Below are 14,176 nucleotides of genomic sequence, written 5' to 3' on the forward strand. Positions count from 1 at the left end.
CTGTACACTATGCCCGCCACTTGGTTATGTCGTTCCATGTACACTTTCCCTGCCAGCATCTTGCACCCTGCTGTTATGTGCTGGATTGTCTCAGGGGTCTCCTAGCTCTCCTACGCAGCACACCTAGCTCTCCTCTGGATGATAGTCACTCAGCGCAGATGAAGCATGCCGCCGTTCACACAAACTGGACGATCTGGAAGATGCTCTTCCAGGCGGCTCCAATGTAAACCTTAACTATAAATGCCATACTGCTGTCTTGGCTCAAAAATGCACTCAACCCTGAACTGTCAAAAGCTCGACTGTAACTCCACCAACAGAGAAAAAGGCGATGTAAGCTAGGCGGCTGGGCTGATACAGTTTACAATCAGTCTACAGTTAACTCACACTTTGTGAATAATGTCAGAGTTGCTACCTGTAACTAGTCCGGCTTATTCTCTGGGCTGGAAGTTTTAGAGGGTCTTAATAGCTGCCAACAAAAAAGTCCAGTTCATCTCCAAGATGTAGAACAAAATATGCCTCCAGTTTTTGACTTTTCCTTGCTCTTCCCCCCCCCCATCCTTTTCACTTTGCCGCTCCATGGGGCTCCACTCATGTTAACTTAGTCCGTAGAAATGCTCTAGTTTGCCATCTGTTGCCAAGTGACTGATGATGACGTTGGTGCACGGCTGGTGACAAGCTTTACCCAGAATACACTTGGAGACAATATGGATGATCCACTTGTAATTTTGTGTCTCATAAAGTTAAATGTAAGAGTGAAAATAAAGCCAGTCATGAACCACAACATTTTATTCAATATTTTACACCCACTATGTCACTAAAATTAGGCTGGTAATTTTTTTTAGCAACCATGAGTCAACAATGACTGGGGCAGCCTACTATATAATCTATTGGGGTACCATTTTTTTATATATATATAATCCTATGAACACTATACTAAACAGGTGAGGGCTTACCTTTTCCAGCTCTCATCAGTGATAAAGGCTTGGCTAAAGCCTTCCATCCGCCGCCCCCCAGCACCTCTTGTAGCTCCGCCCTTGCCCCAGCTGACACAGAGTGATGAATGTGTACTACTTAAATGTTAGATTTGTGTAAAGTGGGTTCTTTATGAATAATTTTTTGCTGTCTTACCCTTTGTAGTGAAATAATGAATGCATAAGATCAAATAGTCCAGTGACGCCAGATGAGGAAGTCCATCAGAGCCTCCAAATGTCTCTTGCCAGAAAATGCGTGCCCTGTAATGTGAAAATATTGGATGGTATGACATTTTGTACATAATGACACACATCCTCTGAGCTACTGGTATGACTTTCATATCTGTATGACACCTTTTGAACTGGGGATGCAAATATCGACAGGTGAATAATTTGCTGTGCCAAAATATGCATCCCCCTCCAAACCTGAAGAAATAAAGAGTTACGAGGGATTTCACCTTTCCTATATAATCACACTTCTTCTCTGAGCTACTGGTATAAGTTTCATATCAATAGGACAATAGACAGGGGATGTAGATATTGACAGGCTCAGAAATTGCATTAATGCGCTTTACCTAGTGCTAACATTAGTTAGCACAATATGCTACCGGGGATCGCGGCAGACAAAATATGTGACTGTCGTCATAAGTTGTGTAAGATTTCTTCTTTGAAACAGGGTGGACACTTTAGTAGCTGCTAAACGGTGTAATTTTGTGAAGATTACTTACCATTCACATTATGTGTCCCGTCACAGAAGCCCTGCAGTTCGGGACAGAGGTCTGAGATCTCAGGGAGTCGGAGTCATTTGCTTTAGTCAGCGCTAACCAATCGGAACACGTTCGTCCTTAAGCCCCGCCCAGGATGTTCATATGAGATTCGCAAGCAAAAGACGCTGAGTTCAACCAAAAAACAGGAGCATCAAAATAAAAAAACTTAGAATCTCAACCAAAAACTTAGGCTGTCAACCAAAAAATTCTGATATGCAAAAATAAAAGTTTCAAATAAAAGTTTCAAACAAAAATTAGTGATTTCAATTTTAAAAAAGACTTTTAAAGCTATTTTTTTGTTTAAAAAAATAATTTACAATTTGATTGAAATATTTTTTTTTAATTTGAAACTTTTTTTTTGTGAAAATCCAAAAGTTTTGATCACAACTCTATGTTTTATGTTTTTCTTTTGGTTGGATACTACTTGTTTTGTTTGACGTGATTTATTTATTTATTTATTTTGAATACTACTTTTTTGTTTGACGTATTTTTTTTATATACGTCAAACAATATATTTGTTTGACGTATATATTGTGAAATTTTGTGAAACAAATTTCACAAAATTTGTTTCATTGTGAAACAAATTTAACTCCATGGACTCAGGCATGTGATCCTGAGTCAGCAATTGATGAGCACCCTGTCAAAGATCAGCACTTTGGCAACATTTTGGAGTTCAAAAATGTCTATTCTTGCACAGCTCTTTAATTGATTAGGTTTTTATTTGATGTTGAATGCCTTATTAAGTTCTGCTAATATGAAGAAAGAAAGAAAAAAACTTCCAGAAAACAGCAAAACGGTGGAAAGAGCTGTGCAATAATAGGCATTTTTGGACTCCAAAAGGTTGCCAAAGTGTTGATCTTTGACAGCATGCTCATCAATTGCTGACTGAGGGTCACATGCCTGAGTCAGCTGACTCTGAGCCATCATAAAAGATTGAGCTCAGCTCCCTTTCTGCAGTTTCCTCCTTCAGCCACCGACAAACACAAATCCACAGTAAACAGCGCAGTCATGCTGCTACTAACTCTGCTCTTCGTGTCCTCAGGTAAAATCAACATACAAGGCTCAATTTTGAAATTGTATTGGGACTATTTTATCGCTTAATTCTGGCTCTTCTCGGGTTACAATAATGTTTCTTATTTTGTAACTGAGTGCGTTTGATGATTGGGACGCGGAAGCGTTTCATGTGTTAGCTTTGGTAAACAAGTTAACTTAAAGGGCAAACACCCTGGATATCAGGGTTGTTTTATTGTTAACACAAATGAGCTTCAACTGTTAAACTTTATTTTTTTCAAGCTATAAAATAAGTAATCTTTAGTTATAAGTGAAAGCCTCTTTGAGGTTTACACTTTGTCCGCTCGCTGGCCTTTCAGTTTCACAGCTAATGTTAGCCTGCTAGCTAAGCTAACGGATTTAAGCTATGTTTGGAGTTATATTTTTGGCTTTTTTTTTTTTTTTACTTTTTGTTTTCCTGTTAAACTGACCTTCCTTTGACCAGATTAACCTTCAGTTTAGACTCTACTTTTCATTCGTATAGTTTTTAAACGGTAGCAATTTACATTTCGTCATTTCACTAACATTTCAAAAACATTTCTGTATTTTGGAACATTTTTAGATATATTTTTTCCGGGTGCTTTTGTTTATTTTGAATCCTTTCGTTTTAAGCTGCTGATCTATGACATTTTCGACAGCTGATAAGTTTATGACCCCGTATCAAGGTAATGACGAGATAGAAATGGGTCACTGCAACAAATAATTTCTAATAGAAACTTTGAAACAAGGCTATTTTACTACTGTATTATAGGTCTTACGGACCTGAAGTGAATAAAATGTATTCACATTCACACTTGTCAGTGCTGAAGATTACATAAAGACCACTAGCATTTTTAAATGTCATTTCAGGCTTGTGTATTTAGTGCGTATCTTCAGTTTAACTTGTGATTAAAGAATCTATAACGCTCTTTGCTCCTCCACATTCTTTCTCATCTTCCAGGACATTCCTAGATTTTAGCGTCACTTTAACATCCTTTCTTCATGAGATGCATACTTTGTATTTTTAGTTGCATTAAGCCAGGCTACTTGTTAAAGTCAGTGCAACCTGATTGTAATTTGCAGCTTTTTTATTTTTTGGTGTATTTTCAGCTTAAACGCGAAATCCTTATAAAAGTAGTTTCTGTACCCTTCTTATAAAATTTTTTACGGCAATCCTAAAGCATGTGCTGAAAGCTGGCCTCATTCAAACAGTTAGTTTGCCTGGGAACAGCTTGTTTGACTGCTCATGTGACTCAAGTAGCGGATGGGAGGGGCCCTGCCCTCTCTGTGTTGGATGATCAGAGGTTTCTGTTGGAGCAGGTTTGAGTGTTGCACACAAACCTACTAATATATATATGAAAAGTTATTTTATTTAAATAATAACTCAGTTAGTTTATTTTATTTAAAATAACTGGTCATGTCCAAATTTAGTTCTGAAGTGTTGATGTTGGTTGCTACTTCATTTGATAAGGATCTGGGAAATTCAAATGAGACCGTCCTCCGGTGTTTCTCCACATGACTGTTTTCAGTTCACTAAAATCAAGAATTGTTAGGTTTTTTTTGTGTATATGCAAAGCATGACCTTTCTTTGCTGGAACTAATTACCACTTCTGCTTTCTAAGTTTCACTTTATTGTCCCCATTGGAGAATGTTCCCTTTTAACGGAGACATGTGTATTTACTTCTGCATTGGTATCTGTTTTAGAACCCATTCTTTGCTGTGTTTTAAGGCCACAAGAATATAAACTAATCCTATTAGCAATACATGCCAATAGAATTTGATATCTTATGCAAGATGATTTAAAAACTGTTTGCCAAGTTTCTCACATGAAATACCTTAAGCTTCAATGAGCAGCTCTTCAAGCTTGCACAACATTAGGATTCAACTCTTTTTTTCCTCTTTTTAAAAAAGGGATTGCTAAACTTGGAGGGACCAGTTTTAATGTGTGGAACTTTACAGGAGCAGTTTCTAAAATCAAACCTCAGAAAACGTCTTTGGCTCTGGCTTCGCATTTGGCATGTGGAGCAGCACAGAGCCATGTTGGTTAGACGATGAACTGAGAGACTTGTTTGCTGGCTATTTTAAAATGAAGTTTGTCTGCATTTTGTTTAATCTTATTGAGCAATATCACAGTTGAAAGTGCATTAACTTCCTCTTGGAAATGTTGACTGACGTTCCAATTCTAAGGTTTTTGTTTCTAAGAAATTTTGCTTGACTAGGAAAAACGGACAGAATAAATCTCCTTAAACAGTTCTCTTGTGTGTTTTATTTTTAAATAATTGAATACAATAGCAGAAACGTAACTCTTTTGTTTTGTAGTTGATTGTGATGATTTCGTTCCAAGTGTGAAATTTGACTTGATTTATTGTCTCTTTCAGCTGTGGCAACACCTCTGCTGGGCACTGAGCAGTGTGCCCGTGGCCCCCCCTACTGGTGCCAAAACGTAAAGACGGCATCACTGTGTAAAGCTCTATCTCACTGCCAGCAGAATGTGTGGAACAAGCCTCAGATGGTGAGATTTTTACAATTTGAACTTTTCTGGCCTTTTCTAAATGTGGTGCGTTTTCTAAAATGTTTGCCACTTTTTCTCCAGAAAACGGTACCATGTGACTTGTGTAAAGAGGTATTGATGGTGGTTGGACAGTTGCTGAAAGACAATGCAACTCAGGTAAAATGAGGCAAAAATACAGCGATTCTTTAGTCTTTGAGATTTAAAAGCATCGATGGATGTTGATACGGGTTTTTGTTTTTATGGCAGGCGGAAATTCTTGGGTATCTGGAGAAGGCGTGCCATCTCATCCCTGATCAGGGTCTGTCGGCTGAGTGCAAAGAGATGGTGGACAGCTACTACCCCATCATCATTGGGATCATCACTGGGGAACTGGTAAGCAGCATTGCTCTGAAAATAATGCTTTTTAAATTAACTGTTATCCCATTTAGTATTAAAGTTTATCAATTAAACTGGGTAAATAAAAGTCAATCTGCTCATTGACATGGAGTGGACGGGGTCAGAGGAACAGAAGCAGCTGTGTGAACAAAGTGCACTCTGCTGAAAAGGGGCCATTGATGAGGAAGTGAATCTAAATCTGAAGGAGAACAGAGCGGTCGCTGTGCAGCCCACAACCCTGACAAAAAGCATTTTTACTTCTTCTCTTCTCAACTCTCACCTGCTAGAACAAGACTTGGAGCAAAATTAGCTAAATTTAAATAAAGCCACTTAACATGATTTTTCTTGTTTTTTTTTTTTGTTTTTTTTTCTTTAAGGAGGATCCAGGTGTAGCGTGCGGCGCAATGGGTTTGTGTAACTCTATGCAGATGTCCCTCGCCAGGTTTGAGCCCCAGGAGGAGCTCAAGTCCAATGAAATCCCTGAGGTGGACCTTGCCCAGCGTGTGGCGCCCTTCCTGCTCAATGTTCCTGACCTCCTCTACCCCCAGAATACAGGATATCCTGCTCCAAAGCAGGGAGCTCCAAAGCAGGTACTCTTGCAGTCACCTCTCTGCTCATCTAAAGAAGCCTTGCCATTTTTTAAAATTTTTATTTTAAATCTTGTTTTGAATATCTTTCCTTCAATAGACTGGTGACGTAGTGTGCCAGGACTGCATCAAGTTCCTCTCTGATGCTCAGACAGAAGCGAAGACCAACTCCTCCTTCATTGACTCCCTGATTCAGAACATTGAGCACCAGTGCGACATGTTGGGACCAGGCCTATCCGATATGGTAAAGACTTAAAATGCGTCTATTTCACATGAATCCAAATTACCTGGAAATCGGGCTTTGAACTGTTTCTCATTGCAGTGCAAGCAGTACGTAGGACAGTACGGCCCTGCTGTTGTTCAGCAGCTGATGTCCATGGTGAGTCCTCCAGGGTTCTTTACAGAGTCTCTAAGACCCACCCCTCCATGTTGTAACATGAATCTAATGCTTAGACCTCAGTACTAAGGCTGACTTTGTTTTTTGAGGTTGCTGAGCCCATGTTTGCACCAACAGCAGCTTCATTTGTTTTTTTTTAGTTTTTTTTCACTGTATGAATTGCTCTAAAGTTTCCTTTTATTAATTTTGCCTGTATTCCCCATTTACTTTTATCCTCTTCATCCATGTCATTCTGTTCTTTTCCTCTTTTACCCCCTGTGTTTATTTGCTGCCCCCCAGGAACAGGTAGGTCACTCTGTGTTCAGCCTGTAGTCTTTTAACCCCTAGTTCTTCTTCTTGCTCTTGGGAAGTCCATTTCTTGCACTAAACACTTGCCACTGATGCATGAGAATAGATGTTTCACACATCCAAACAGCTTATTTTAGAACTACTCACTACTCAACATCACGTTGAATGACCACAGTAAAAGTTTCTTTTGCTTCCAAACTCACTTCAGTCGTGCAGTGCAGGGGCATCTCAAATGTTGACGATGGAATTCAAAAAGTAAAACTCTTGTTGTTTACATTTGTAATAGTGATTTTGTTAAATACATTTTGCTCTTTATTTTTATTATTGCTCATGGCTGATTTAAAAACCCAAAATTAGTTTCTCAAAAAAAATCAGACTATTACACAAGACCAGTGCTGCACACTTTATTTGGTCAGGGCTCCTCTTGCATGACTTACATCAGTGTGATGTTCCGCCACTGAGTTAAGTGATCTTTTTAAGTATTTTTTTTATTCCACAAAACTTTCCAGCACTTCAAATAGCCAGCTTCAATTCATATTGAGGTGCCAATTCATGTCATGTCAGTTCAATAAAATTGAGAGTCAAGTATGCAATACAATTTATGTTGGTGATCAAATGTTTTTTTTTCTTTTTTTTTTTTTGTCAACTCAGCTAATTGTATGGAATCATTGATTCGCTACTGCATTTGCTTTCATTCAGCTTCTTTAATGGTTTACTATTCTTACTGACTGCCACTGCGGTCTCTCCCCAACATTGTTTAAACCACAAAGTAAGCAGAACAATTTCTGTAACAAAATCCTGCTGCGTTGGTCTAATGTTTCAGTCTTCTGGGGAGCTGAGTTTTGGATATGTTTTGGCTGAAATCCATAAAGAAAATTGACACACTGTGTGTAATCTATGTAGTACAAGTTTTACTTTTTAAATTTGGATTGCTGATCTTGACCTCTTCAGTGAGATGCTCCTGTATATTCAAGTGGCTTTGCACATTGTGCTGAGAGATGCACTAATCTTCACTTGGACAGTTGTCTTTCTGAGTTGGTGCTCCAGTTAACACTATGGGTGTGTTTGGCACTGGTAAGATGACTGCCTTAGATGTTTGGATTGGTTTTGTGGTCTGTATTGTGTGTATAGTGCATGACTGGCAGTGTTGTGTAACGACATGTTCACATTCCTAACGGCATGCCCCTAGGCAGCGCTGCAGAAGACGGGACACTGTGTGCTAAAGTGACGGTTTACTTCTCTCCACAGCAACCAAAGGAGATCTGTGCTCTTGCCGGTTTCTGTCCGGAAATGAAGAAGTCCGTCCCCATGTTGGACCTGCAGCCTGCAAAGGCCATCCCTGCTGCCAAAACCATGGTGGCTGCTAAGCTTTTCCCTGCCACCAAAGTTGAGGCTCCTGTTTCCAGGGTGGGTACTTTTTATTTTATTTTTTTTAAAGAAAAATCACTTTCTACATAATCAAACATTAATCATATTGCAGCCGATGGTACGTGTCCGTGAGTCGCCAACTTGTGCAATCTGTGAGTTTGTGATGAAGCAGTTGGAGTCCATGCTGGAGGATCAAGCAACTGAGGTGGGGATGTTTCATGAGTTCTTCTTCCTAGTATCTTCAATTAAACAGCCCTGCTGCCTAAATCCTGCACGTGTTTGTCCCTAATGTGTCTGACTCTTGTTTGTGGTGGCAGGAGGAGGTTGTTAAGGCTGTGGAGAAGGTGTGCACATTTCTGCCCTCCTCTCTGACTGCCCAGTGCAAAGACCTAGTTGAGACGTACGGCCAGGCCATCATTGAGCTGCTGGTGCAGCAGGCCGACCCCAAGACTGTCTGCACAGTGCTGGGACTCTGCAACGGTGCCGACCGCGCTTATATTGGTACATAGCTGCTTCTAAATATATTCATTATATTTGCTTTGTTGCTATGATGGAGTATTAGGGGCACGCTAAGAAAAGAATAAAGTCATAATGTTATGGCTTCCTTTTATTTTTTTTTTAGTATGACCCTTATCTGTGTGGTGCAGCTTGGTCTGTTTAATGTAAACCATAGAAATGCAAAACTGGGGTTAAGGTAGTTCAACGTATGGTAAATAAATCGTATGTTCCAGTTGCCCTGGACAAGGCTCGTTTTGAGGTTGGCGGCTACTGCGAGGTGTGCAAGATGGCCGTGAGTTACATCGATGGCATTCTGGAGAAGAACGCCACAGAGCAAGAGATTGAGGAGGCTGTGAAGAAAGTATGCAACTTCCTGCCTGACTCGTACAAAACAGAGGTGAGTGGTGGTTTTTAACTTTTTTTTTTTGTATACATAAACATAACGTCGCATCAACCCTGTTGTAATGCCTTGGTTCTGTCTTCAGTGTGACCAACTGATTGAACAGTATGAGCCAGTTCTCGTCCAGCTGCTGCTTCAGATGCTCGACCCAGATTTTGTGTGTATGGTAAGTAATTTTCTCTTGTGCAAGAGATGCACTTGCAGGCAGATCTATAAAATATGCTATGGATTTTTATGCATGTTTTAATTCGGAGTCTGAAATCTGTATTTTTTATTTTTCATTTATTTTTTTGTTACAGAAAGTGGGAGCTTGCCCTGGAGCTAAACGTCATTTTCTAGAAATGTTGGCATGCTCCCAGGGGCCTGACTACTGGTGCAAGGTCAAGGGAGCAGCCGAACTGTGCGGCGTAAGTACACAGATCTTCAACACGATACTTTCATGTCAAACTGGGCTGCCATGAATTTTGTTTTCTGGTTAAACCATGAAACTACTTGAATTAGGGAAAAAAATATTTCATACAAGATCAAATGTAAACACATTTACATTTAGTGTTGATTAGATTGAACTGGACATGAACAAAATTTAGTGCAACAGAAGCAAGTTTCTATTGCATATTTCACAAAAATATATAAGATGAACTTAAATTATTGTATTAATAGTAGTGGGTATAGTTATAACAATTCATTTTGATAAATTCTTCTGTAAATGTTTAACACTGAAGTGAAAATTAGTTTTGTTTGTGCTCAACCTGAATGCCCTGGGCAAAAATGCTATGAAAGGTTGCCATAGAAACATTATGCAACTTGATGATGCCCTCAACTCCAGGCTTGATCATAATATGCAAGTGCCTTATTTTACTGATCCGTCTATTAGTAAAACTATCAAACAGATTGGTAAATTTGTAGTACAAGAGAAAATGTCTTCAGCCTAAGGAAAACGATGCATAATTGGATGGGAAAGGAAGAACAGTAAGCTGCTGTGGTAGAGTACCAAAGTAATTTGGAGTGTGGTTAACTATTTTACCATCACATGAAAGAAACTCTTAAATTTCACCCAAAATTATGCCAATTTAATGCTTTTTAAATTAATATGGCATGAATTCATCCACAAAAAAAACACATGTCAATGAACCCAGAATTAACTTACAAAATAAGTTTCAATCAAGGATAAAATATCAAAGCAAGCTTTCCTCTGGCTTTGACAATAACCTGACTATTCTGTAAGAAGGCTGTGCAGCAGCCAACAGTTTTTTTTTTAATTACTGATTTATGACACCTGTTTCTTTCAGACTGTGGCTCACTGCAAACGTTACGTGTGGAAGGAATAGAGAACGACAAGCTGGAAACGGAAATTAAAAGGAAAATTACTTTAGAGCTGCTTTCCATTATTAATTCATGTCTAATGGACTAAAACTGCTGTGATATGACTAAAATAACTTCATGTTTTGAATGATGACATGATGGAAATGGACTGGCTTTTTCTTTTCTCTATAGTTTGGGAGATGGAGGGTTTGAAGGTGGGAGGGGGGGTTGAAGATATAAGTGATGTCAAACTTGGTCAGGTCTGATTTTTGTATTAATTTTTCTGTATTGCTTGCTTGAAATGACAGATTAAACTCATTTCACACCCACCACTATGTAGATTTACTGACTGCAACCTGGTAACCAATTACTGTTGTACTGGCTTGTCATTATCTTTTAGCAATTGTGTGTGAACTTTGAACATTTTGTAGATGTTTTTATGAGCATATGTGGAGGCTCCCTCCCAGTGTTTGCACTCTTATCTTTGTAAATTTGTCTCCAATGCACAGAATCTTAAATCTGCTTTGAGCAACTGGACAACTCAGTTGATTTGACTTTATCAATTAAAGTAATTTCCAAACCAAAAGGGCTCTTGTCTCCATATTAACCATGAGTCATCACACTTTGTACAAACATTGCAAATATATTTTAAAAAAATGTACAGCCATGCTTAGTGGCATTTTTGCTTACCAATTCTAAATATCTGTACAGACATGATTTCAAACACCAATTAAAATTTCACAGAAAGTTGAGGTGGAAATGTCAAGTCTGCTTAATACTTGCAGAAAATGGTAGTACCATGAGTTGGATGTCAACATATGTTAACTGAAAATCTGCCAAATATACAAGTACTGATTAGGTTGCATCATTCTACCTTGCTGGCAGAAAAAGGACTCCTTTAGACAATTTGCAATTAATACTAGAAGAATACAAGAGGATGGGTTCTTTGTCCTGGGGAGAAATTTTGGTACAAAATGTGCAAAAAGTCCCTTGTAAAGGTGCCAGTCAAAGCTGGAAATGGGTTGAAGGGTCACTAGAGGTCATTCAACAGCACAATTGGCTTGCATATGCACTGGCTTCTGGAGTTGTTTCCTTATGACCACTATATTTGGGAGAAGTTTCAACGCCTGAGATCACATGAAAGAATGAGGACAAATGGTTCTTGCAACTCCACATTGAGCTGAATTAATCAATTAAATTAACTACAAAGATGCATTTAGGACAAAGTATCAGGAAGTCTTTTGGACCAGCTTTCACAAAGCTCTGTTAGCACCATAGAAATGACAAATCAAGCTTGCTTAAAACAAAAGCAACTTTGACCTTTTATCTTCAGCAAAACTGTACTTGTTTCAGACTGAACAGTTGCATTTTAAACCCATCAGCATGTAGTCTTTTTTACATTGTTCATATTTTAGCAAAATTCTAAAAGTGTTTCATTTATTGCTTCCCCAAACTTTCATCTCCTCCATATCCCGTGTATAATTTCTGCAATATGTCAAATTGCACACATAATGCTTCAGTTCTTAGAATCGGCACTGATTACTGTAGGGTTGAGACAACGCTGGAAACCAGATGAGGTACAGAGGAAGTGACACCTGGTGGTCCAGTGAAAGTAAATGCTGTAGTGTTTTCCTTCACTACAAAGCTACATATGGCTTTGGTTCAGATGCTGTGCACAATGAGAACAGAAAACGCAGATCCAACAGCCAGCCCCAGAGTGAGGAAGAAGGACATGACCACGCCTGTGGCTTCGGCCAGCTCCCGGGGAACCACCTTTGGTCCGTAGATCATCGGCAGCGTACCCAGGTATCCGTTAGAGAGGCCCAGCAGGCAGTTGAAGACCACAGGGTAAACGTCATGGGGGAAGAGCACAGTATGGAGGTGGTCCCGTGGCTGGTAGTTACAGAACATGAGAAGTGGCACCAGCACAGAGCGACACAGCACCAGCACCGGCAGGACCCGACTAGTGGGACCAGGGGTCTGCACCCAGGCTGTCACCAGCCTGCCACTAAAGTCTGCAACATTATAAAGGAGGAAACTGGTCAGAGGTACAAAATAAGTTGTTGCCCAGGGGCTGCCGCCATCCGTGTTCACAGATTGGATCCCCGATGAGACGGAAGGGAATACTGAGATTGAGATGAAGAAGACATAAAAGACGCAGAGGCCAAGCACCCAGGCCTTCTTAATGATGGGCTGCAGCGGAGGGATTCCGCCTGCTGGACTCTGCTCCTCACCGAGCGTCCCGGGACTGACACAGGTCGCTGCCAGCATGTAGTGCCTGACAGGAAGAGAAGATGCATCAGCGTTTGTTGAATTTATTACATTTTCAAGAATGTTTGATGCAAATGTAGCTAGAAAGTGTGTTTTTTTTTTCTAAATGAAAGTGAAAGGAAAATTACTATTCTTACCTTGAATATGCATACTTTGGCAAAAGCAAAAATGAGATAATGCAGAGCAGGATAAAGAAGTCTGCTGTCAGGAAATAGAACAGAGCGTTGGTGGTCACGTCCTTAGCCACAGCTAGGCTCACTATCGATGCTAGTGCAGTCAGGGTGCCCCCCATCGCCTGGCCTAGAACAAAAAAGAAAAACAAGTTCATGTACAAGGCAACTTGTACCTTGTACTAGGTACATTTTAAATGTACCTTAAAAAAGCATTTAAGATGCAACAAGATTTTAAATTTAATGACTTAATTAAAGTTGAATGTGATGAGCTTTACTCCTGTGACTCGACCGGGGTGGAAGAAAATGGATGAAATGAGATACTTTGAATAAATTATGTTTATTACTTATTAAATTCACAATTCCTATAACTTTAGGAATTGTTAAAAAATAAATATAATTATTTCAGTATTTATGTAATGGTTGGCCTTGGCCATCAAATTAAATAACTGAACTGCTGTGCAGAATAATCAATAGAACCATCATTAGATCAGCCACAGTTCAATAAATAAATGAAGCCTAAAATCATAACTGAAGTCTCTCAGTAATGATTTAAAAAAGTAAAACAAACACTTATTTAAATCTAATTCAATAAATATGTCACTTAATAAAGTAGTAACTTTTTTCCTTTAAAGTATGTGGCGACATCTGCTGGCCAACCTCCATCTTTGCATTTGAATGAAACAAGACCAAGACCAGTGATGGTATATTGATATACATTTGTATATTGAAATGAAATAATTGGTTAAAGTACAAAACAGCCAAAGTAAGAAATTACAAGAGTAAGACTAAAAAAAGTATTTGGTAAAAAGGAAACTCCCAAGTATCTAATCATCACATCTGACTTGCTGTCAGACAGACAAATATATAGCTATCTGCAAAATCTAGAATTTAAAAATATATATGCTGAAAATGTTGAGTGAAACAAGTTCTGAACTAAAACTCAGAACTTGTTTCACTGAATACTTTATTTTAAAAAATAACAGAAATCCTGTATATAGTGCCTGTGTTTCAATTCTTAAAATTGCCAGTTTTTACATTTTAAAGTATTACAGTAACAACTACCTCATTTTATTGTCAAACTGTTTGCATTTTATATATTTTTAAAGTCTGTTTTTGTGTCTACTTGTCTTGTTCATTATTATGCGTGCTGCTACCTTTCTTGGCCAAAGCATCTTGTGACAAAAGTCTTCATCTCAATTGGCTTATTATGTGGTTAAATAAAGGTTTTCCACAATATA

At 38.9% G+C, this 14,176-nt stretch overlaps 2 protein-coding genes across 4 annotated transcripts in view; one reads left to right on the top strand and one right to left on the bottom strand.

Annotated features, from left to right (window-relative positions):
- The first annotated feature begins 2,669 nt into the window (after nucleotides 1-2,669).
- On the top strand, nucleotides 2,670-11,076 carry psap (prosaposin). Of its 2 annotated transcripts, XM_007546257.2 has the most exons (15): nucleotides 2,670-2,780; nucleotides 5,146-5,279; nucleotides 5,361-5,435; nucleotides 5,526-5,651; nucleotides 6,032-6,244; nucleotides 6,342-6,485; nucleotides 6,564-6,620; nucleotides 6,918-6,923; nucleotides 8,175-8,333; nucleotides 8,407-8,499; nucleotides 8,612-8,795; nucleotides 9,026-9,189; nucleotides 9,278-9,358; nucleotides 9,492-9,599; nucleotides 10,482-11,076. In XM_007546257.2, exons 1-15 carry the CDS (start codon nucleotides 2,747-2,749, stop codon nucleotides 10,518-10,520), a joined length of 1,617 nt encoding a protein of 538 aa, XP_007546319.1. In that variant the 5' UTR covers nucleotides 2,670-2,746; the 3' UTR covers nucleotides 10,521-11,076. The 2 variants fall into 2 exon arrangements, with proteins under 2 accessions (XP_007546319.1, XP_007546320.1); XM_007546258.2 differs by lacking the exon at nucleotides 6,918-6,923.
- Nucleotides 11,077-11,653: 577 nt separating this feature from the next.
- slc29a3 (solute carrier family 29 member 3) overlaps nucleotides 11,654-14,176 on the bottom strand; it is a 5,955-nt gene continuing 3,432 nt past the window's right edge. For both annotated transcript variants that reach the window (XM_007546259.2, XM_007546261.2), the window contains 2 exons: nucleotides 12,903-13,065; nucleotides 11,654-12,772 (listed from right to left, as the gene is read on the bottom strand). In XM_007546259.2, coding sequence (XP_007546321.1) covers nucleotides 12,157-12,772; nucleotides 12,903-13,065 — 779 coding nt within the window. In that variant the 3' untranslated portion in view covers nucleotides 11,654-12,156. The remainder of the gene's footprint in view (nucleotides 12,773-12,902; nucleotides 13,066-14,176) is intronic.

Source organism: Poecilia formosa, unplaced genomic scaffold (genome assembly GCF_000485575.1).
Source record: "Poecilia formosa unplaced genomic scaffold, Poecilia_formosa-5.1.2 Scaffold15, whole genome shotgun sequence".
Taxonomy (NCBI): Eukaryota; Metazoa; Chordata; class Actinopteri; order Cyprinodontiformes; family Poeciliidae; genus Poecilia; species Poecilia formosa.